At 48.2% G+C, this 23,155-nt stretch overlaps 1 protein-coding gene across 4 annotated transcripts in view; it reads right to left on the bottom strand.

The window, feature by feature from the left end:
* Psd4 (pleckstrin and Sec7 domain containing 4) overlaps positions 1 to 23,155 on the bottom strand; it is a 73,724-nt gene that overhangs the window by 26,722 nt on the left and 23,847 nt on the right. For 3 of the 4 annotated variants that reach the window (XM_055600261.1, XM_055600263.1, XM_055600262.1), the window contains exons 7-17: positions 23,019 to 23,131; positions 22,799 to 22,857; positions 22,508 to 22,597; positions 21,471 to 21,514; positions 20,935 to 21,095; positions 19,865 to 19,935; positions 19,454 to 19,617; positions 18,868 to 19,012; positions 18,461 to 18,604; positions 17,155 to 17,340; positions 828 to 937 (exon numbers count right to left, since the gene is read on the bottom strand). In XM_055600261.1, the coding sequence (XP_055456236.1) occupies positions 828 to 937; positions 17,155 to 17,340; positions 18,461 to 18,604; positions 18,868 to 19,012; positions 19,454 to 19,617; positions 19,865 to 19,935; positions 20,935 to 21,095; positions 21,471 to 21,514; positions 22,508 to 22,597; positions 22,799 to 22,857; positions 23,019 to 23,131 (1,287 nt within the window). The other variant, XM_055600264.1, reaches the window with a different exon arrangement.

The raw sequence follows: 23,155 nt of genomic DNA, 5'->3' as shown, positions 1-23,155 counted from the left end.
TTTATCAAGAGCATGACTCTAAGCATATAATACTCACCATTTCGTTTAATTCTCCCCAAAATCCCATGAGATAGGGACAAGAGTTTGCCCCATTTAATAGCCAAGGACACTGAGGCTCACACATGGAGAGAGAGAGAGACAGAGAGAGAGTGGGAGGGGGAGGGAGAGAGAGAGAAACAGACAGAGACAGAGAGATACAGAGAGACACAGAGACAGATTATATCCAAGCCTAGAAGTAGAAGATGGAGACTGGACTTCAGACCAGTGAATTGCAGAGCTGAGGAGTTTTAAACCTTCACTCCAAAGTCGGAAGGAGGTGAAAAAAATCATAGAAAGGACTTAGCATCACAATCATAGTTGGCAGAAGACTGTGTAAACATACTTTTGAATATTAAATTTGCCTAGAATCTGGCTGTATCTGTAAATGAAGTCATCTGGTAAATGTTTGAAGGAATTACCTGGAATTTATGATCATGAGTTCTAAGGTTAAGGTCATGCACCATCATTGGTCAACAGTGTAAGTGGAGACAAATCACTTACTCAGGCTTCACTTGAGTTTCCCATTTTGCAAATTGGTGGTGTGGGAGACCACTTTATAGGATGGTTGGGAGAGATGTAGAGGGCATGATTTGCAGAAACATGCTTTGCAAGCTCTAAATTACACAACAAATGATAGGTGTAGTAGTCAGCTCAACTTCTACTTCATTGCTGTTGTATAAAGGAATTTTTCAGTAAATTCTTTGACAATTCTTTTGGGAAAACTAAGGATCAGCTCACAGAAAGAGGTAGCCTGACATACCTTGTGTAAATTCATGCACTGAACTTACCTAAAGCAAGGGCACAGTTCTTCTGAGAACAGATTTCCTCTTTGATCACAAGACTCCTCTTCCTGCCATGGGCTCCTCTGAAAAGTCACTTCCGTACAAAGTCCAGGTAGCTGAGAAAATCGAATTTGAATCTGACTCCTCGAGTTTTGGCAATTTCCACGCTACATCAGATTTTCAACTTGTGTGGGTTTCTGAAGTCTCACTTTATTCATCTGGAAAATGGAGAATATGACATCTACCTCCCAGGGATTTGGGGGGTATATGAAGGAGCTACCCAAAGTGACCCATACTTGGGGACCTCCTCAGTGCCACTGTCCCTGTTAAGGTTTTACTTGCCTTGTCCAGTGCCAATCCCTGCCAGCCCTACAGACCTGTCTCCCTGTCCCAGTCCCCATACTGGTATCATGAACCTCACAGGTCTCTTGCCTGTGTGTTCCAACAGGAAGTGAATATTCTGGCAATGCCTATAGCCACACCCCGTATTCCTCCTACAGCGAAGCCTGGCGCTTTCCCAACTCCAGCCTGCTGAGTAAGTTCCTGGGGTTGTCCAGGCCCTCTGATGGGCAGAGGAGGGTTGGGGTGGAGAAAGAAGCCAGACCAAAGAGTTGGGTGGCTCCAGTTTAGATGGAATGTCTAGAGAAATGGCAATTGTTTGTCATAGAAAAAGTAATCAGCAGATCACAGTATCTGCTGGGTTTAGGGGACAGAACAGAAGGCCAAACATTCTTCAGCTTTTGTATCTCTCCTTTCCACAGCCATATTTGTTAACATTTTGTGTAAAGTTTAAGAATCAAGCCTTGAAAAGCAAGGGTAGAGAAGGGCAAAGTTACACTCAGGCAAAGCCCGAGGGAGGCTGTCCTGCCTGCAGGGGCTTATAGTCCTGCCAGGAGACACGATTCAGTTCTCTGCACATCGCCTGCTGCTCTCCTTCCTGGGAGCTGAGGCCAAGATGCCATCTTGTTCATTAGTCATCTAAATATGTTGAGAATAGTCATGAGTCACCACCAAACTTTGTTCCATCCAGTTCTTTATATTTGGCTTGAGAAGTGAATAGTATTCAGGGTGGATATCTGGAAGGTGAGTCGCAGTAAGCTTTCAGACTGCTTTTTCACCCCTGTCCTGCTTTGTGTCCCTGAACTGTTTAGGGAAGATTTTGAGGAAAATAAGTCCACAAAGACCTTATGAAATTCTTCCAGAGTCTTCTCAAGTGGTTGCCCTATCAATTGTCAGAGCAAACCTGAACCAGAGAGAAGCAGTGGTCTCAAAGATGTCCAGTTTCACAGACATGTTGGCAAACTGGCTGGACCACCCATTTCCTAAAATCCCTTTTCCTATTGTCCTATATCTTAGAAATGAGGGGAATTACTTGTGCTGTTTTAGCCAGATACATTCATTTCCCAGACTGATGTGTTCAACTCCAAGTTTAGCCAGAAAGGGCAAAGACAATGAAATTGCTGGGGTTAAGTGGACTTTCCTGGTGAGTTTGGTGGGAGTCCCTCAAGCCTAAAACATCTTGGGCTGGCCAGGAGTACAATTCTTTTGGGTGTTCAGAAGATGATGTTCTGACCTGCCATTATTTAGGCAAGGTTAGCAAGCATCCCAGTGAGGTTTCACATATAACTGTTCTCTGTTGCCTACTCCTTGAAGCAAGAGTGTTGAAGGTCAAAGCGGTTATGAGGAGTAGGGGACAGGAAGCCATCATTTTCAGGCTAGAAACTCAAAGGTGAAGCCAGAGGAGGAAAGGTGGGAGAGGAGTTAATCTTTGAGGATCAGATGGGCTGGGGGTAAATGATTAACGTGTGCTGTCTTAAAGGTCAGCAGATGTAGAGGAACGCTACAGCATAACTTCCCCTCTGACCAGGATGTTGTTGTTTTAATGTCCAGGTTCCCCATATTATTACAGCTCTACAACAAGGCCAAGTGCACCACCCACCTCTGCCACAGCCTTTGACCATCTGTAGTTGTCATGGGGACAGTGGGAACAGCCAGGCAACAGGAGGACTTGGCCTGAGACAGGCCCCAGAGAGTCACACAAAGGAATCTTTATTTATTACATGAAAAATAACCACAATTCCAGCACTCCCTGTGTGGTCAATTAAATGAACCATGAAAGTCAGGATGACCTTGGAGAAGGCCAAACTGTCCTTCAAGATTCCTTTTGTGAGTGACAGGAGTTCCAGGAAACAAGAACCATCCCATTTCAAAAAGAGACAAAATTAGAGGAGGCTTATACCCAGGCTGGTACCCACCAAAGGAGAGAAAAAGGGTTCACAAAGAACTTAGAGGCAGACGTGTCTGAGGGTGTTCAAGGGCCGCCTGTGTGATCTTCATCAGTACAACTTCAGCAATTATGGACAGTAAGCAAGTCCTCTAGCCCACAGTCATAGTCCAGGGCCAAGGCTCTACCTATCAACCATTCCAGGAGTTGTTACCATGTTTAGCCTCAACCACCTTCTGGGCAGCAACTTTCTGGGGCTGTCAGCTGACCTTCCCTTCCCTGTTGCTGTGAGCCTACAAGCACCCTCTAGCCTCTCATCCAGCGGGTCATCCCTTTGGCAGCATGAACCTGTCCTCTGGGAAGGGCAGTGAGGCTCTACACGGAGCACAGCAAGACATGACAGCTGGGACCACGTCCTCTTCTCAACAGCCCTGCCAACTCAAGTGTGCTTTCTGCAGCTTCAGCCCACACAGCCACCGAAGAAGCCAGCAACAAGATTCCTGGCTCCTCAGCTCCCCCCCCCCCCAATCTCACTGTAAATACCGTAAATGAAGCTCTGTTTGGGTCAAGCTTCCTTCTTTCCATCCCCCAGACTTTGGCCTCTGAATTGTCTCCCTACTATGTGGGCTTTTCTCCTTGACCCCTCACCCCTTTTTTAACAACCCACCATTACCACATGACTCAATAAACCATTACTCTTGGTCTCAGGTTTTGGGGCATCTTGGGGATGGACGCCTGTAAGCATAGAACCAAGTGACTAACACACTCACTTTGAAGACAGAGATTAGACATTTTAGATACCCTGGCTTAGTAGTCTCTCCTTGCCCTTAATAGATGTCCAGTGCTGGGTAAACCAGTTATTCCTAGTGTGTCACAGGGCCATGCCAGTCATACTCTCCATACGCAGTTGGTATTATCTGAAATCCGGAGTTGGGTTGTGAGTTGGAGGAGATCCACAAATAACTATCAGGGGTGGGGCTCCCACATATAAATAGTGGTTTTGCTCTTCATGGTGCTGAAGGAGCAAGAAGACAGACTTCTCTTTCGTGTCAGGCACATTGTGGGGGCCATTGAGGAAGACAAGTTCAGGTCAGCCCAATTTTACAAATGAGAAAACTGAGCTTTGGAAGACATGGGATGATGTGGTAAAAGTGGGAAGCCATGGATTCAACTAGATCTTATTCTAAATCCAGCACTTTCAAACAACACCACAGGACCCTCCCTCTTCAGGAATACTGGAGGGTTCTAGATACAAGCAAGGATTGGGCGGGAGCTTGCTACCAATGCTTTATTTTCTTTTGCTCTCCACATAGGAGGGGAGCTGTTTCCATCTACGTGAACCCTCCCCTCAGCTGGACCCAGATGGAAAGAGGGACAGGATACCTGGGAAGATAGTTAGGTCAAGTTTGGTGAAAGGGAGAATTTGTCACTCCAATACTCTATTCAAGGTGCTTACTGTATCCTCCATGCTTGGGAGGATAGACATTGAGAGCTAAAGCTGTTACCTCTTCAGGTCTACCCCAAAGGAGGTTTCAGGAACATGCAATGGGCAAGTATGGGATGGGCCTAATTGTGTCATGAGGAGAAACTTCCCATGAAGAAATCCTGTCCCCATTGTTCATGGGTATCTGGAATGAGGCTCATCTTTTTAAAACAGGAATTTCCTGTCTGTAAGCTTGGAAGTAGGAATCTGGAGCCTAGCTTACTGAAGCTTTTCATGGCTCTGAACCACTGGATTCATGACCACCCTAAGGCAATCAACAACTGAAAATCACTTTGAGATTCATGGTGTTCCTACAGAGTGATCCTTGCATTTATAAACAAGACTCCTTCAGAAACACTATGTGCCTCTGACAGTCCCAAATGACCAGAGGGATCTGGCATAATTGTTTGATGCAAAGCTTAACTTCCCTTTTCTGAGCTCGGCTAGTCACTGCAGGAAACTAAGCGCAGAGTGGGAGATTGTGTGGTATAAGCCAGCATCAGCAGGTACTTGCCAAGATCTATTCTAATACTCTATCAAAGGTCAAACTAGAGACCCCTTTGGGGCTCAGAAAGCATTCTGATGTATATTGTGTGAATGAGACTAATCAAAGTACCTCGGCACTTAGGGTGGTTCTGGGAGAAGACTGGTTGTGGCATATGAGGACACAAAGAAGAAAGGTTGGGAAGTGGTTCTGAGGCTGAGCCAGAAGGCCATGCTCACGCCGGGGGTATGTGAGGGGACACCTGTGGGTGACTACAAGTTGAGAGGACTAGTTCACTCTTCAGGGGGAGCTGAGGGCCCTGGTTTCTGTGCACTATGGAGGAATAACCTTTGTTACCAGGAGGACTTAGGATGAGGTGTTTGCCCTGAGAACCTACCTCACTCTTTTCCATGGCACTTGAAACAACCATTTCCACTGCCCTGGTAAAGAGACTTTCGCTTTAAAGGCAGCACTTCCTATCCATCACCCATTCCCCCCATCCTCAATCTTCCCTGCTTCCCAGTACCTTTTAGCAGAGTGCCAGGTCACCAGGAGCTTACAGCAAGCCCAAGATGGTAAAACGAGCAATGACTAGGTTTCTTGCTGGAGGAAGAGTGGGCCCCAGGTACACAGGCAGGGCTGCCAAACTGTAAGCTAGGAAGGTGGTTGGGGAAGAGAAGACGTTTTGATTTGTCCCTCCAAGACCTGCCCTTGGGCTGTCTGTAAGTCTCCCTTTCCCCACCTTCCCAGGTTGTATGTAAAGCTCTTCTTTCTCTACCTTACTTAGGCTGTCTTCAATCCCCCCTTTCCCTACCTTTTCTAGGCTGTCTGTAAGCCCCCATTTCCCTACCTTCCCTAGGTTGTCTGTATGCCCCCCTCTTCCTCACTTTTCCTAGACTGTATGTGAGGTACCTTTCTCCCCTACACTGCTTTCCCTGTCTCCCTAGGCTGTCTGTATGTCCTGCCCTTTCCCCACTTTCCCTAGGCTGTCTGTAAGACCCCTTTCCTTACCTTCACTAATTTCTCCAGAATTCTTGCCACAAGTTGTTACTGAGAAATAGTAACTGACCTACTGTGCAAGGCACATATTCAACTTAAAGCTCAAGGAATAACGCTTAGTGACCATAGTCCACAAATCCTGAAATAAAATAGTGATAGACTCAACAAGGTTTCCCCATTCCCATCTGCCCCCTCTGTCTGGTGCCTTACTTTACCCCAAATATCTTTCTCCAGAGTTTACTGTAATTACCCCTTGAGATAATTCCCTTGGGAATGGGACTGAAGATCTCGGTGTCCACTCTCAGTGAGCTTGTGCCTCACCATTGGCCTGTCAGATGGGGCTGTGGACAGTGTTTCTGGTTCTCCTTGATCTCGTTCCTCCTTGAGCCTTACAGTAGCCCCCACATACACAAAGGTCTGCTTTCATTTGTTCACATTCTGAACAATGGTCTCTTTTTGCACTTGGAGAAACTGAGACCAAGAGCTAACTTAACGAGGTCATCATCTAATTCATAAAATCGTTGAAAGCAGTACTGAATCCCTTAGTAGAGGCCTAATATTCACTCAGTTTTAAGGCTGTGTGAGTATGGGTGTGGCCATGCTTCAGAGAGACCTCACATGCCCTTCTCTTCATGGGGAGGGATAGAGGTTACTGGGTCAGTTATGGCTACTCAGCAGTAGCTCTGGATAAAAGGCCAAGGCAGAGGCAGAAGGCATTATGGGATCTGCTGAGGCATGGCTGTGTCAGGCTGTTCAATAATTCCCTTCTGCCCTTGGTCCCAAGTTCTCCCAGATACCTACCCTTTAGAATCAGAAAGCATTCCCTCTGTGGGGAGGTGATTACTCCTTCATAATTACTTTGTGAGGTAATTATGAGCCCAAGCATCTCTGGGGAAAGCCCCTCCCTCCCACAATAGCCTTTTCTCTCTCTTCATCTTTCTACTTCTTTTTTTTTGTTGTTTCTCTTCTGCTGAGTTCCAAGCAGTTATTCCTTTCCTCTTTGTGAAGGAGCTTGGCATCTTAAGTGGTGTAGATTCATGTTTGAGAACAGCTTGGAGATCTTGTATAGGCTCAGGCAAGGAGGCCTTCTCCTCCCTCTCCCTCATTGCTTTGGCTCTCTGGGGCCCTCCGCAACACAGACCCTGGGATGGGTACTGCCTTGTCCCTGGGGCTCTGGGCAGACTCACAGCATGTGTGCACAGGCACTATTCGTTACCTCACCACAGTAACCACTCTCCATAAACAGAGTCCAGGTGCCTGGTGTTCTCTGGAGGGCGCAGGCAGCACAGGTCTCCCCTTTCTCGGGCAGCTTTCCCTGGGCAACCTCCTTCTCTTGAGCCACCAGGCCATGCAGCAGCTTTGGAAGATTTGGGGAGCAGGGTTCAGACGCTCAGGGAGGAGGCCCAGGGGAGGAGGAGCAGGAGCTCCACCACATCTGTGCCCTGTGGCAATGGGCCAGGCTGGGGAGTGAAACACTGCCTGCGGCTCTCCCAGGGAAATGTGATTTCCCTTGAGTGAAGCGGACTATGCAGCGTGGAAATTGGCTCTTTTCTGAGCGAGCAGCCGCTGTTGCTGCGAAGTCGGGGTGGGCTTGGCCCACAGGAGGCCGAGTTGGCCCCTGGAGTGAGCCGGGAGCAGCCATGTGCTGAGAACTCATTAGGGATAAATCAAACTAGTAACAGCATGAAGCCAACACCCGCCCCCTCATCAAGCCTCCCTTCCCACCCTCTCCCCTCTCTGAGATCCCCTGCTCCCTCCTTTTCTTCCACAATTTTCTCTCCAATGGACTTCTCCCCAGAGCCAGGCCACCTTTCCTCAGTTAAGGCCACTGTCCCCCCCACCCCACGGCAGGGCACCTTCCCATAACTAGCAGATCCTCCCAGAAGCAGGGCACCTCCCCCAGGCACGGCTCTCCTTACCCAGTCTAGGGACCCTGACCCCCTGCCAAGGGTGTCCTTCCCACAGCCCTGCCATTTTCAAATCCTCCCTAGGGCATCCTCTCCTCAACTAAGACACACCTTACCACCTAGTTTCAGTCCAGGCCCCACTAGGAGCATCGACAGGAAGCTCACATCCTAGAGCACTGTATCTTTCCACCACTAAGGTGGCTCTGCCCCATCCCTTTCAGCCTCTGTCCTAACAGTGTTCCTGCTGGCCCAGAGCAGGGAGGTTCCCAGCTGTGGGCAGCATTAGTTCCTCTGACAGTCCTGCCCCTGGGGAGGTGAGAGAACCCAGAAGACTTACTTGCTGAGGGAGGAAAAGAAATTGTCCATAAAATGAATGAGCTTGATCAGAAAGTAAACCTGCTTTCTACCAGGGCAGAACAGAATCAGAAAGGGAACTGAGATAGGAGGGTGGGAAGTAGGGGTGAGGAGTGCAGGTCTGGCCTTCTGTTTCTGGGAGAGAAGAAGGTCAGGAGGTGTTTACTGTAACAGTGAGACAGTTTCTACCCTGAATTGCCTCTGGCTGATAAGGGGACTACAGTCTCCTTTGTCTTATTTCTGGGTGTCATGAGAACTTGTTAGCTATTGTTTCAAGATGGTCTTTACCTAGTTTTCCTTGGCGAAAAGACTTTGCTAAATGAACCCAGGCACAGAGTATAGAGGGTGGCTGGCTTCTGTCCCCTCTGGCTGGCATTCTTTCTCAGTTCCTTTTGACTTCCATCAGAGTGGTGTTTTCCTTGAGCCTTTGATGGGATTGCAGTAGAGTTGGTAAAATCTCTAAAGGGTGTGACCTGACCTTCTTGGGTAAGAAGCCTCTTCTAAATTTGCAAATAGTTTTCTATCCATCAAATAAACATTGTATTTCTATGTCTGGGTGTTTGTTTTGTTCTTTACTTTTTGAGACATGGTCTCTGTTCCTTGAACTTGTTGTACAGCTTACAATGACCTTGACCTCTTGATCTTCCTGCCTCTACCTCCTGATTATATGTGTGGCAACACATCCATATTTGGAATGTGGCCTTTGTTTGGGATGGTTTCTGGTGCCCCACCTACCCAGACTTGGGCTTAATTTGTGTAACTACAGCCAGACTTCTAAAGGATGCTGGGATGGGGCAGAAGCTAGGGAACCCTGGCTTGACATAATCTATCGAAGCAGGAACATGAAGATCCTGCTTCCACTCCTGTTAACTCATCAGTCCACTCATTTAGAAGTCTTCTATGAATCACCTGCAATGGAGCAATTTCCTTTGGCAAACACATGAGAAACAATAACAAAACAAACAAAACAAAAACCCCAAGATAAACCAAATAGGAATTATCACACATATACTCCAAAAAGAACAAAAATCCTAGTGTTTAGAAATGGGAATTTTACACAATCATAGAGCCAAACAGGAAAGTAATGAAAACCACAAGGAATACATATAGTTGAAAGCCTCTCAGCTGCTCCAGGCCTCTAGGAAGCTGACTGCCTCCTTCTGCTGGCCACCAGGGGCAGTGCCTGTAAGCTCGCCTCTGCCGATGACCCAGAGAGGGAGCAGCGAAGCTCCTTGGCTAAGGATGTGTAGCTTAGTGGAAGAATGCTTGCCTACCACATAGGACTTCTGAGCTCAATCCTTAGTATTAGAAAAATAAAATGATGTCATCATCATTTCCCAAATGCCCATCTGGCCATTCTAACCAACCTTTTTGGTCTTGTCCTGGCTCTAGCTCATGGGAAAAGCTGGCACTTAGGCCCTTAGACTGAGCCCACTTAGACTTGCTTCTTTGTTCTTGAACCTGGTAAAGGAAATGGGAGATGGACCATCACAGGCTGTAAACAACACAACACAAGATGGATGTCTCTTCCTGCATCATTTTACTGGTACACCGTCCCTCATCTTCCCTGGCCACAGGCCCACATCACTGGAGAGAATCCAGTGAGATTAGGAGAATCAATGGGGAGCTAGAGATGACAAGCTCAGCAAAGGAGAAAAAATGTGTGCAGTGAGTAGAATATGGAGTGGAGATATCACCTAGCAGTGAGTTTCAGGACTCTGGAGGATGGTGACAGTGATAGGGCCTGAAGACAAGCCCTACCTCCATGATTGCCCACCCCTATCACATGTGCTTTATCAGGACTCTACTTGGAAGATGGAGGGAGGTTACTTAAAAGCTAGAACATAAGGATTTGGAGAGTTGCAGCCCCCAGAGGCCCTGGGTGAGAGAGCAAAGGACTTAGAGGAGGGGGAGCAGGTGCCTTCTCTCAGCAGCCAGTCAGGGAGGGGCTTTGTGGGGTGGGGGTGGCCAGACCCAGACCAAGGCTGAGGATCCATCTGAGCATGTCGACTGCTAAGGAGGAGTAGAGGTGGGGGAAGGGGAGGGCGGGGAGGTGAATAAATAATAGGAAATAAAACTTCATGAAGCAGAAAATAAAAGGCAGATTATACAGATGTGGCAATTTGAAGGATCATTGCCTCTGTCCTCTTTTTAACTGCTGCATCTGGAGTTTTGAAGGCAGCTTATCCTCTCCCTCCCTCTGCCAGGTCCCTGCCTGGCTGAGGCCCCCACAGGGCCAAGGCACATGTGGGGACAGGAACCTCAGACTCCTCTGCTGGTGGCCTTTCCTAGGAAATGTGTGGCTGCCCAGCCTTGAGCAAGCCTGCTGGGTCAGGGCAGTGTGTGAGAGGCTAGGTGAGTTGTTTAGGGGTAAAGCTCTGAGCCAGGCATGGGTGTGGCCTTGTCTGGGAATGACAAGTAACAATTGTGAATTCAGCATGTGCAAGGAGCAGGTAGGTTATAACAAGTATGGGGACATGTGGGATTGGTAGGCCAACCTGAGTGGTCAGAAGCAGCATGAGAATCTATGGTCAGCATGAGGACACAGCCTCTAGCAAAGAGGGTGTTGGAGGATGGAGACAGAGAGTTCATGCAGTTTCTTCCCTCTATTCATCTAAATTCATTTGTTAAGCCTTAATTTGACACTGTGCCAGGTGCTATATAAACAGACATGGTCTTTGCCCTTAAGGAATTTTCAGACTAACCCCCCCACACTGACACTTTGTTTATTTTATTTTAAATAATAATGTATTCCCCATGTTGTTCCATGGAGAATTTGAGACAGCTCACAGGAAATGCATGTAGTAAATTAGTTAGATATGAATAATAATAATAATAAAACATTGAGATCACAGAGAATACGCCAGGGGAGGAAGTGGTCTTGAGTGGCAGCAGAGCTGGTTAGCTGGCCTTGAGTCTTCCAGCTGTGGACTGGAAGGTGATCATAGTCACAGAGCTGGGTCTCATTCAGTGTCTGGTTCTCAGGAGAAGTACTATTCCGATAACATTTGGGGCTGAAAAGGAAATTATTCACCTTGCCCCTGATAAAAGGAAGCTAAGTGAGATTGAGTCCCTCAAAGTCACAGCAGCCAATCCAGGCTCAATTTCCCATAGTGGATGCCTATGGTAACATCTACCAGGAACAGCCAAGATGGACACTCCCAGGCTCTGCCCAGTGGGAGCACAAAGATTCAGAACATCTTGAGCAAAGAAGGTCTCAATGCTCTCTCTCCTGTTCCTCACCACTGGGACATTATTTGGAGCACAGACATAGGAGACAGACAAGGTCAGGGTCTCAAGGGAGATAATAGTAGATGAAATCAAGGTTTCAAGCTAGATCCAACCCAAGGTTGAAGTGGGGAATGAATACAGAAAGAAAGGGGCTAGGACACATGGGCAGCATGGCCTGCATAGTTCAGATGAGGGAGGTGTCTCTTCCCTGTCCAACCCTGTGGCAGGTCCTAGACAGAAACAAAGATCCACAAGGCAAAGAGCCACTGGGTAACAATACGTTTGTGTTCCAAGGTATTGTGTTTCAAAGCTGGGGAAGAATTATCTCAGAATAATTCCTAGTGTGGGGAGTCAGAAGACAATTCTTGGAGAGATGAAGCTAAGTCCAATTGTGTGTGTGGGGGGTAATAAATGACATCTACAGAGTGCTCTATACTTCCAGAAAGATGTACTGAATAGGGTGTCTTATAGACAGAACTCCAGGCCCAAAATTCAGATGAATAAGGTTCCCTTCAGAGACACTTCCCAGAAGTTCTTCTGAAAGTCCAATGAATCAGCCAATGAGGGCCTCTGAGGGTGCATGGTCCTTGTAGAGAGCTGAGTTTAAAGCAGAAACAAATAGGAAAGGACCATAGAAGGAAGAAGCCCTGAGGAGTGCTGACAGGCCCAGGAGGAAAGGATTTTTTTTTTTTTGAGATATGTTTTCTTTGACACTACAGACCCTTGAAAGGCCCTTGAAAGTTACATTCCTCTTAGAGCAGAGAGCTGAGAGCTGGGTAGGGGACACAGAGAAGGAAAACATGGGAAAAGATAAAGAAAGGGAATAATTTATTTCAGAGTAACTGTAGGAGACCCAAGGAGGACTTGGTTGGGGGAGTGGCATGTGGGTTTTTTTTCTAAGTTTGTCCAATCATAAAGTCTTTCAGTGTTTGCAAATTCTCAGCCCGTATCTTTTGGATGATCCTGGCCTCACTCACGCCATCTCCAAAGGTGGAACTGGTTTAAATTATTGACTCAGGTATGGACCCACAGCTGCTAACTCAGACAGACTCATGGATTTGGGATGGAATCTTCCAGGAAGGAAATAAGTATTGTTTATTTATTTGCACTGCCAGGATCTAAAGGGTCCTCCTTGTATCCGTCAGGTTGTTCCTACCTTCTAGGTCAGGATATGGCACCTCAGAGGAATAAGAGAAAAACATCTGTGTTCTAAACATGGACACAGATACTGTTAATGCCTATACAAGACAAAATTCATTACCTGCAACCTCTGGACAGAAGGAAAGTCAAGTGTAGAGGACCAATTCCAAACAAGATGGCTGTTTGAAGCCAATGCCAGGAGAAGGCAAGGAGGCTTTAGGTGACGCAGGGAGGCTCCAAGCTAATAGTTAACCTGGCAGGCTTTCCTTCCAGGCATTGTGTGAGGTGTTTACGTGCACAATTCCACTCCCTCCTCTGTGAAGTAAGTAGTGTTATTGTCCCTATTTTTTGGAGAAGCAAATAGAAATGTAAGAGGCAGAATAACTGGCCCATGGCCATTCAGCTAACAAAAGCAAAGCAAAGCAAAGCAAAGCAAAGCAAAGCAAAGCAAAGCAAAGCAAAGCAAAGCAAAGCAAAGCAAAGCAAAACTAAACATCATGCAGCAGGGATTCAACCCGAGGCAGCCTGATTGTAGGGCCTCAGTGAAGTACACACAGATCATGTGGCCTACAGGGTCAAAGGCTGCTTGGTGTGAGTTTGGATGAAGGCTGAGAAGACAGTGTATTTGCTGACTGAAGGTCATAGATGGTTTTAGTGAGTGTTTCACAGAGGGCTAGGGAGGGAAGGAAGAAAAGAATAGAGCCGGGTAGAAATGTGGATCAGACAAGGAAGAAGCAGCTGGTAAGGCCCAGCTACCCTGGAAATTCATCACAAACAGGAGGAGGAACAATGACAGCCATAGGAAGCAACAGTCCAAGGAAGGCTTTTTGTCCTTTTCATCTTGTTGGTGTCACTGGAAGGCATCTGCCAGGCAACATAATGGGATGGATAGAAAGTGAGCCAACTGAGGGACGGAGAGAGGTCCATGCTGGCCCTGTAATCACAGCATACAAGCACCATCCTTTCTTCAGGAGAGAAAAAAAGAGACGAGCAGGTAAACGGGTAAGCCAGTTAAATGGTGAGGCACACTGGCAGGCAGAAAAGCTAGAGGCAAAGGTGTTGCCAGGGAGTGATGCAGACTGGCTACTAGAGTGCACTGGGAAGACCAGGCTGCTCCAAGACTGTAGGCTTTATATTTTATATATTTTACAAATTTATTTATGTATTTATATTTGTCTTTATATTTTGCCCACATCTTTTACATTTAAAAAGTTTTGAAATAATTTAGACATATGTAAAAATTGCAAAAGTGGGATCATGGTTTGGCCCTATTCCTTGGCCTTACTTATTCACCTCATTTTTGTTTTGTTATTTGAGACAAATGAAGCCAAGGCTTGCCTGGAACTTATTCTGTAACCAAGAAACTTGCTTTGTAGCTGGCCTGGACTCATGGTAATCCTTTTACATCACCTCCCAAGTGCTGGGATTGCAGGCATGAGGCAGAGCCACCATGACTGGCTCATCCCTCTAAAAGCAAGCCATGCCCCTGGTGGTCCTGTGCTTAAAACACTGCACTATGCAAAAGCCATTCTTCTTGATTATATTCAAAATCCTTCTCTCTCCAGGTTCTGTGTCCCCTGACACTTGGCCCATTTCCTCTGGCCCTTTTTTTCTGACCTTCTACCTGCTTTCAACTCCCACATAGTTCCCTTGTCTCTAGTTGTATAAGATACTGAGCTCCTTAAAGGAGAGGGTCCAGACCTCAGGCCACAGTGATTTTTAAATCTTGCATGATGGCTGACAACAAATGAATGCCCCTTACAGAAAGCTATCGGAGCAGGGACCTAGGAAACCAGGAAGAGGTTACATCAGGTATCACCCTGGGTTATATAGTAGTCCCTAGGGTCCTGGGACTCCCTTGGATGGAAGAAGGTCTGGGGTACAAAGCAACCCTCTTGCAGGAGCTGCACTCATGACTAGGAGCTTTTGCCATCTATCCTCTTCTTCCTGGAGAAGGTGGGCTCATACAGCGCATAGGTGGAAAATAGACCTTTCCATCCCTGGGACTGTCAGTGGGGCTCACTCAGCTTTCTGTTCCTGGCAATTAGGTGCAGTCTGAGGGGAGCTCTTGGCTTCCTCCATAAAGCTGGAGAAAGATACCAGCATCTCAAGCCTTTGCCAGGGATAGTTTTCCTCATATAGTGAGAGCCATGGCTTGAGTCACTGTAAGTTTGAAGACAAGGAAGAGTCTGGTTAACAAGCTGGGCTCTTTAGGTAAGCATCTGACCTGCCCAGTGATTGGGAGGTGTGTGCTTGCCCTCCAGTGGCCACATGTTAGAACTGCAGCCCAACAATCACATCAACTCTGCTCACTGTTCAGGTTGACAAGCCTAGAGTGGACTGCCAGACACAATGGACCAGGCGGTCAGTCTCCCAGATCCAAAGGCATCCAAATGAGATAAATGTTCTATATGAGCAAAGGAGTGGGTCACTCACAATGTGGACAAACCTTTACTTTTTAGTTTGGCATTAGAAATTAGGATGAACCATTAATGAGGACAAAGAGCTCACCCACATCCACTTAGCTTATAAGCCTCCATCCTGGGCCATGTCATATCTACCTATGCTAAGTTTTCTTCTCAATACAATGAGACACTTGGACTCTTGTGTGGCTGTTAAATTCCGTTAAAATGTCTGAGTTGCTTAAGAAGTTTCAAACATGTGTTCACATCCACCTGACAGGTCTACTAAGTCAGGTGAGGCAGGAATAGGAATAGATGTCTCACCAGAAGGATAAAGTGCATCTTAAAGTGGCAGCTGGGAAACAGTGGGTAGACTGAAAATTCATGAGGTCAGGGACATCTTGTTCATTTCAAACCCCCTAGTACTGGGCATTTGTGAAATGAAAAAACAATGAAAAAATTCTGAGGTTCAGTAGCTTGTAACTGTGTATCACGGTACATACATGGATGCAAAGAGCCCTCTATAAACATACAAAAGCATATTATCCCACAAAGGCAAAGGAAGATGTAGCCTGCCACACTGAAGGTGGCCCTAGCTACCTGACACCCTGTTTCTCACACACTTAGACATATGCTTCTTTGGTAGGCTCTATTTATTGCACACCCATTGGGTGCCTGGGCCAGCCCCAGGCCCTGGCCAGAGACTCCCCTGGTCCACAGGACTAGCTCCACTTTGCTGAGCTCCAAGCTCCCAGAGTTGTAACAAGCATTATTGGAGGGGAGGATGTGTGGCCCAGCAGGAAGGCAGGAGAGGCACCATGTCAGCTAAAGGGTGGGCAAGCAGAGGCTCCCAGTTGGCCAGAAACCTCTTTGCACACATGGCTGAACAGAGACAATGGTGGCTGCTCCCAGAGCCCAGCCTCCTCCTTACAGGCACAGCCCTAAGTCTCCAAGTCTCCAGAGCCTCCTCTGGAGAAGAGGCATACCTGGGAAGAAGCCAAAAGAAGTACAAGGGGATTCCCCAAGGCAGGGCAGCAAAGCCCTGGGAGTTGCCTGGGAATGAGAAATAGGTCCTGACACTCTCAGGAATGCAGCTTTGAGGGGCATCGAGGGTGGGGGTGTCTGCAGAAAGCGGTGTCCCAAATCTGGCTAAGAACCCAGGTCTCTAATCTCCACCTCCACCGCCTGGCAGACTCCCAACTGTTACCACTCTTTCACCCCCTTTCCCTCCACAGTGGTCTACACTTGAAGAGCCAATCTCATTGCTCTTAGGAAACAAAGGCTTCTTGTTCCAAGAGTTCTCCAAAGAACACTAGAGGGCCCCACTCCTGACCCTGGCTCAGGCCACAGGCTCTGCTCTGGTGATTAACACCTGGGCATGCAGTGTTCTCATCTGCACACACACCCCTTCAGGGGGCTACTGGCTGATTGTAGCCAGAAGATCAGAAGCTTGGGGCCCCACAGCCTACTTGAGCCCTGAACCTGCCAAGGCTTTTGATATAAAGCTGCCTTCTAGTGGGCCATGCTGTAGAAACATTGCTCCCTGGGTCAAAAGATGCTGGTTAGGAATTCCTGAGAGACCCTGCCCTGCCTGTCCTCCTGGGACCTTCCCCTGCTAGGCTGTCTAATTCCCAAAGCAAGACTGTTCCCAGTGATGTAGCTGTTCTGTCTAGACTGCCTCAAGCTACCTCCCAGAAACCCAGGTTCACATGTGTCCAGGAAGTGAAACTGCTCTGTGTCTTAGGGATGGAGCCATATGGGACAAACTCTGCAAGTGGAGCCATGTCCTCACTCAACTTTGCTCGTGAATGGTCAGGGATGGGCTGATGGAGGAACTGCCATGGGGGATAGTGAGGAAGTATGGCAGGATTAAAAACGTTCTAAAGAGCCAGAGAATGGGTGACACAGGAACGTGAGCCCCGGCCTTCATCACAGAAAGGGGGGATGCCTCATCCCTCATCATAGTCCTGGCAACATAAGGTTTCATCTCAAGTGCACCCTAGAGCAGGTGTTGGTGTCTGTGGGATGGCGATGGCTTCACAGCTGATTGCGGTTTCTCTTGGGAATGATCTTCCTGTATGTTCTGCGCTCGGAGATGTTGCGTTTTACCTTGGCCGTAGTAGGGGCCTCATCCTGGTGCAGGGATGGGCTTGAGTGACACTTCTTTAGGCTGGGTTTGGAATCCTGAGTGCCTTCAGCTTCCTTCCCAAGTTGATCTTCCCACATAGCCAGGTCCCCCAAAGGAAAGTGTAGCCGGGCCACCAGAAGCTGCACATATGTCTCATATCGAGTTTTCTACAACATATAACCACACTTTAGCACAGTCCAGACTCCTGAAGGGTAGACAGTTCAGAGGTGTTTGAAGCTATGGCAATAGAGGGACAGCTCCTAAGCTTCTACTGAGGTTGAGCCACACCTTAGAACAACTGGCATCTGTGGAACACGATGCTGACAACCCCCCATTGGCTTATATAATTCAGGCCTCTGTGACTAGTATACCACTATCTGGAATACTATTCCAGATTCACAACCCCACTGGCTCCAACCTGGGCAGTTAGCTGGGTGTGAATTAATTTCATGTACTTTATAAAGAATGAATTAGTCAATGGATAAAAGGCCCAATTGGGTTGTGATAGGGACAAGCTGGGTCTTTACCTTACCCAAAGACCTCTGGGAAGTGGGCAGCCATCGTTATGCAGACAACCAATAAGGCAAAAGGAGCAGTGGCTCTGCAAGCTAGGGAGGGGGTGGGCTACAAAAAGGCCAGGTGGGCATGAGCAGGAAGCCTGCTGATGATGCCCCCCTTGCTCCCCACCTCCAGACGCTGCCTGACTCACTCTTCCTACATTGCACCTTGCCAAGCCACCTTCCTTTCTTGTGAGTCTTTACCCTGATCAGTGTCTTTAATGCCAGAAGCCAGTACTTGGCATTAGGGTCCTGTGCACTGAATCACGGCCATGGCAGAACAGGAGTGTATGTAGGTGGGGAGACTAGAATGAATAAAATCAACTCCAATTGAGACCGTGTGTGAGGTACATGTGTGACTTGAGGTTGAACAGACTAACCAGGCTTCAGTTTTTTCATCTATAAAATGAAGGTTATAGACTATATTATACTAATGTTACCTATCCCAGAATTGTTAATTGAGATAATCCTTGCAGGCAATAAAAGCACTAGGAGGGATAATACAGTATCTAGTTTTTTTATCTTAGGGAAAGCTAAATATACTCCTAAGAGAAAAAAGAATCCTGTAAGTGTTCTTGGGATAAAAGGCAAAGGATGCTGACAGACCCCACTCATTTGTGTCCCTGCATGCGTTTGTGCCCCAAGCCTTCCTGGTTCCTAGCCAGGAGAGGGTGACAGAGGATCCAGCAAATAGGAGGGCTGGCCAGGGCAAAGACAGCACGCTGCTCACCTCGTGCTCCAGATACTCCTTCCGCAAGCGGTACTCCTCTAACTCACGGCTGCGGCCCCGTCGCTCCGGCAACTTCCTCTGCAAATCCAGCAAGTCATCAGAGGCAGCATCCAGGCAGTTCTCATGGGAACGATGCTGCTCCTCCTAGAAGACAAAAGCGAAGGAGAAACTGACCCTGTCTTCCTAATCCTCGCTGTTCCCTACCTCTCTCAAACTTCTGATCCAGGTTGTGCAGTCCCTCTCCCCAACTCCCGGTTCCTGGTGCAGAGCGCTGCCCCTCCCCCAGTCTGCCCCATGCCTAGTGCTCTGCTTGAATCACCTCTTCCCTCCTGCTGGGTGTCTACCCAGGATGCCCTGCATCCTCTTCTGCCCTCCCCACACCCCTTGTTATTGAGGAGAGGTAGTACCAGGGAGCTCTGGGCCGGGCTCATGGGCAGGATGGGCCTCACGAATCTGCGCTGGGAACCCACTGCGGCTGGAAACGGGGGTGCTGAGTGTGTGGCAGCTGCCAAGTTGATGCGTGCGATCCAGGAGGCCATTTCCTTGGCAGTGCTGCAGGCAAAGGAGGTCATGTGTCCTGAGGGGTGTCATCCTATCATCTGCCTCCCCTCACACCTCTACTGCTTCCCCAAGCCAGAAGCCCCAAATTAGTAGGGATGAGGGGTAGGGGGCGACTGAGTTTTATCTGTCAGAGGGAAATCCAGGATAGAAATGGAGTTTATATCAAGTGCCCAGAACAGTCTCGGGGGGGGGGGGCATTCTAACATCTTCTGTTAGTATCTTCTGTTAAGGAAGAGGGTAGTGCATTAACCAAGGGACTGCGAGGAGTCAGAGCATCCCCAGCACCTTTCTGTCTGTATCCCCCAGCACAGAATTTGAAGGTTTCCCGGTCATGGTAGTAGGGTAGAAGCTCTGTCCAGTCAGGGTTGGGACCAACAGACACTGCTTGTCAACACTGAGCCTTGCCACTTCCCTCCTGCTGCAGGGACTCACGGTGCCTGAAAGAGGTAGAGCCGCCAGTCTGCTGTCCGAAGCTGGAAGACATGTGGCTTCTTGGTGTAGTGGGTAGCCGGGCTGGCTAGCGAGTGGTGCACTCCCACGGGCTCATCCACCATATGTCCTACCAAACTCTCTCCATCCAGCCAGTGGCCTTCTCCCTGCCAAAGACACAGGGGCTCAGTTCTGGACTTCTCCTTGAAGACCCCATTAGCTGGATTTTACATAGCACTTTAACAACTGGCATGCTTCCAGAATAATGCCGTCCCCATCAGCTTTACACTCCTAAAGATGCTGTAACTAGTGTCTCAAGATACCATTCCCAGTCTAAAAAGGTTCTCTCCTTCCCCGCCTTCTTCACCCCGGCCCTAGAAGGTCAGCAGTTGGTGCTGTTGACCCCCTTCCTACCTTCAGGAAGTAGAGAGCCATCCCTCTCAGCAAGGTGTGAAACATCTTCCAGCCTCGCTTGCCCCATGGCGCTGTCCCAAGGGGAGACACAAAAAGGTCCATGTATGCTCAGAGTCCTGGCACCCAGTCCCCCGAAAGGAGGCATGAGAGCACACAGAGGTCACCAACAAAAGAAAACACGTACAACCAAATGCACATCCAAAGTCTTCACACACAGAAACAAAACCAGAGACCTACTGACATATAAATGTTCACGCAGACCAGCTCTCCCTGAACCTCAGGTGCACGTACTCAGGCACAAATCATTCTACTCAGACCTCTTCCTAAAAAACTGATGTGTTTGCCCACTCAGGGAGCACATGGGGACCACCCCCTAACATCAGTTCCCCTTTCTCTTCCTAATTTCCTCATCCCAGCCTTGTAGGGTAAAACCTGTTCTAAGCTCCTGGCCAGAGGGAGGCCTGGTTTCCTGTGATCATCCTTGGGAGCCCCATTCAGGACAATGCTGGCCACCACATAGGTTCTAGCGTAGCTTACAGGGATTACTGCTGGTCAGGCAGCTGCCATGCTCAAGAGCTTTCAGTTGCCCTGGGATGAGCCTCAATGTCAACTGTAGTAGATTTTGTCCCTGCCATCCCCTTTCAAACATGCCATATTCGGAGTGTATTCTGTAGTGCTCTTTGCTCTATAAGGGATGTACTCAGACAATATAGAAATTCAAACCCTCTTATCTTACAAGATCATTCAGGTACCAACATTTGCCAGCACCTCCCTTATTCCTGTCCCTCCTTAGCCAGTCCTCAGAACCAAACCACAAACACCTCTACCTCCTGCTGCCCCCATACTCAACACAGCCCCCCTCCACCTTCATTTGGTGTGCTTGTGTAGTCTTTGCTTTAGCACACGGTGCTGGGGCCTGGGAATAACCAGACCTATTTTGTTCAGCATTCAGTTACCATACAGGAAGAAAACGCAGGTTGCTCATTCTTCTGTGTACCACAATATAGGACAAGGTCCCTAAGTAGACCTGTCCCTACATACACCTTTGTTCCCAGGCAGCAGATACTCACTCTTCTTGCCATCGGCATCGTGGTGCATCTTCCGAGCTAGGATGCCTTGCTTGTAGGTGGGCATTGTGGGGTCCTGAGCCATCTGGAGGAAGGGACTGCTTATCTTGCCAGCTGATGCACAGGGCTGATCCTTTTCAGGTCTGGCTGCATCTTCTTCATCTCTGATGGCAGAGAATCAGGTTGGGAATGCTGGTGGGCAAGTGCCCTCCGCCTCTTGGGGGTTCAGCACCATCTTTTAATGTGGAGGAACCATGATAGGAGCCTCCTTAAGGAAAATCTTCTCAAAAGCCAATCCATTCATCCCTGGAAATACTGCTATACATACCTCTCATCAGCCTTAGCTTCTCCAGTGTCACCCAAGTTCCTCTGCCCTCCCCTACACTGGCCCAGCGCCCTGCCTCTGACACCACCCACTCAGAGGGAAGACTCTGTGGTCCCCTCAGTTTCTCCAGTTCTCAGATGGGAAACAGTGGGTCGGCAGGTTCAGAGGCAGTGGTGAGGGCAAGAAGCAGAGGGAAGGAGGATGTCTCACTTACACAGCCCACTCAAGCTTCTCACTTCGGATAGACCAGTAGAGGGCCTGGGAGAGAAGCATATGAATAGAGGGTTGATTGACTTATTTTGTTGGCACACATCTGTGGCCATATGTACCACCTCTTCCCTCTACCCCATCATAGCTCTTCTTCTCCCAAGCAGGCAGCATTCATGATCCATTTGTCCATCTGTCCACCCATCCATCCCTGTGCCTGATACTGGAGACATAAAGATATGAAAGTAGCCAAGACCACTGCACAAGTCTAGTAAATTCTAAACTAGTCCTTTGAGAGAGAATATCACTTATCCACATACAGTTTTCTCCAAGGGTATCTGACAGAGAAGAAAATGGCTGAACAACACAGAAACATATTTGGCAAATGAAGGAGTGAATGCTAGATTAGAACTTTGAAGTAATGTCCAGGTGGATTATTACAGATGCATCTTGCTTGCTTTTGTAGCACTTGCTGTTCCTCTCAAGGTACTTGGTATACAGGAAATGTCCAATAAATGATTACTAAGTCAATGAAAGAGCCAGTGGTCCAATTGCTTATGAGGCATGTGTGAGCCAGGAAGAGTGCATGGCACCTGACAGCTTTCATTTCATCTTGATAATGATACTGTGAGGTGGTCATTTCCCCCAGAAGGAACTTGAGTTGACCAAGGGGCATGCTGCTTAAGCCTAGGATTCAAATCAGGAACACCCAGGTCCCAAACCTGAGATCAGGATTTTCCTTACATGGAACTTTATGTCTCATACATTCAATCAATACACTGGCATTTGTCAGACTTCAAAGGGGTAACAATCCCCTGAGAATATAACAGGACATTTTCAGAGGGATGTAGTGTGGCTCTATAGGTCCAGGGGTGTCAATTTGCATAGCCAACAAATCCCAAGATACCACTGACACCACCGACAGGGACACACAGGCAAACATTGTCCTCATAAAGACCTTTTATCCAAGCCACGTGTGAGCACTAATTTGCCCTTGGAACTGGAGAGTTCCAGGCTGCAGACAGAGAAGACAGGGAGCCGTACCTTCAGCAGCTCCTTGGGGAAGTTCCCACCATCCTGCAGGCCATTCAAGTTGGTTATGAATTCCTGACAGCTCATGCTCTTTCCAATGTTCTGTGGCCATGGAGAAGTGGGGCAGTTTGAACGTGCCACCCTGATAGAATATACCCCCAGGAAGTCACTGGAGAACTCCAGGGCCCTGCCCTGACATATTCTCGGTCTCTGGTCCTTTCTTCCCCTCCCCATGCCAGATCTTCCCCCCGCCCCCCACACAGGCACCTCCATCAGTGCTCTAGGTGCCCTCCCACGTCTTACCTGTCCATGTAGGTCTGTGTTAAGGAGCATGATGGCACAGGTCAAGGTGTGTATGGAATCTGCCCCAGAGAGGCAAGTACAGAGCTCATTGGAATCTGGACCACACTAAGGGTGACATCCTCCCATCCGCCCTATTTCTCTACAGCCCCAATACACTCACAGGGCTGCTGCCCAATGAATCCCCAAAGTCCTGCCTCACCTTCAGACCCAAACTCCATACCTACTGAGGGGAAGGCTCCAGGATTGCAGTAATGGAAGCGTTTTGAAAACTGGTAGAGAATTCGTTCCCTCTCCTGAGTCTCTCCACTGAGCACCAGGGCCTGGAGGAAACCACTGCCCAAGAAGGCCAAGATTGAA

Source organism: Psammomys obesus, unplaced genomic scaffold, assembly GCF_907164565.1.
Source record: "Psammomys obesus unplaced genomic scaffold, mPsaObe1.curated_primary_1811, whole genome shotgun sequence".
Classification (NCBI taxonomy): Eukaryota; Metazoa; Chordata; class Mammalia; order Rodentia; family Muridae; genus Psammomys; species Psammomys obesus.
This window is presented reverse-complemented; position numbering and strand designations above follow the sequence as displayed.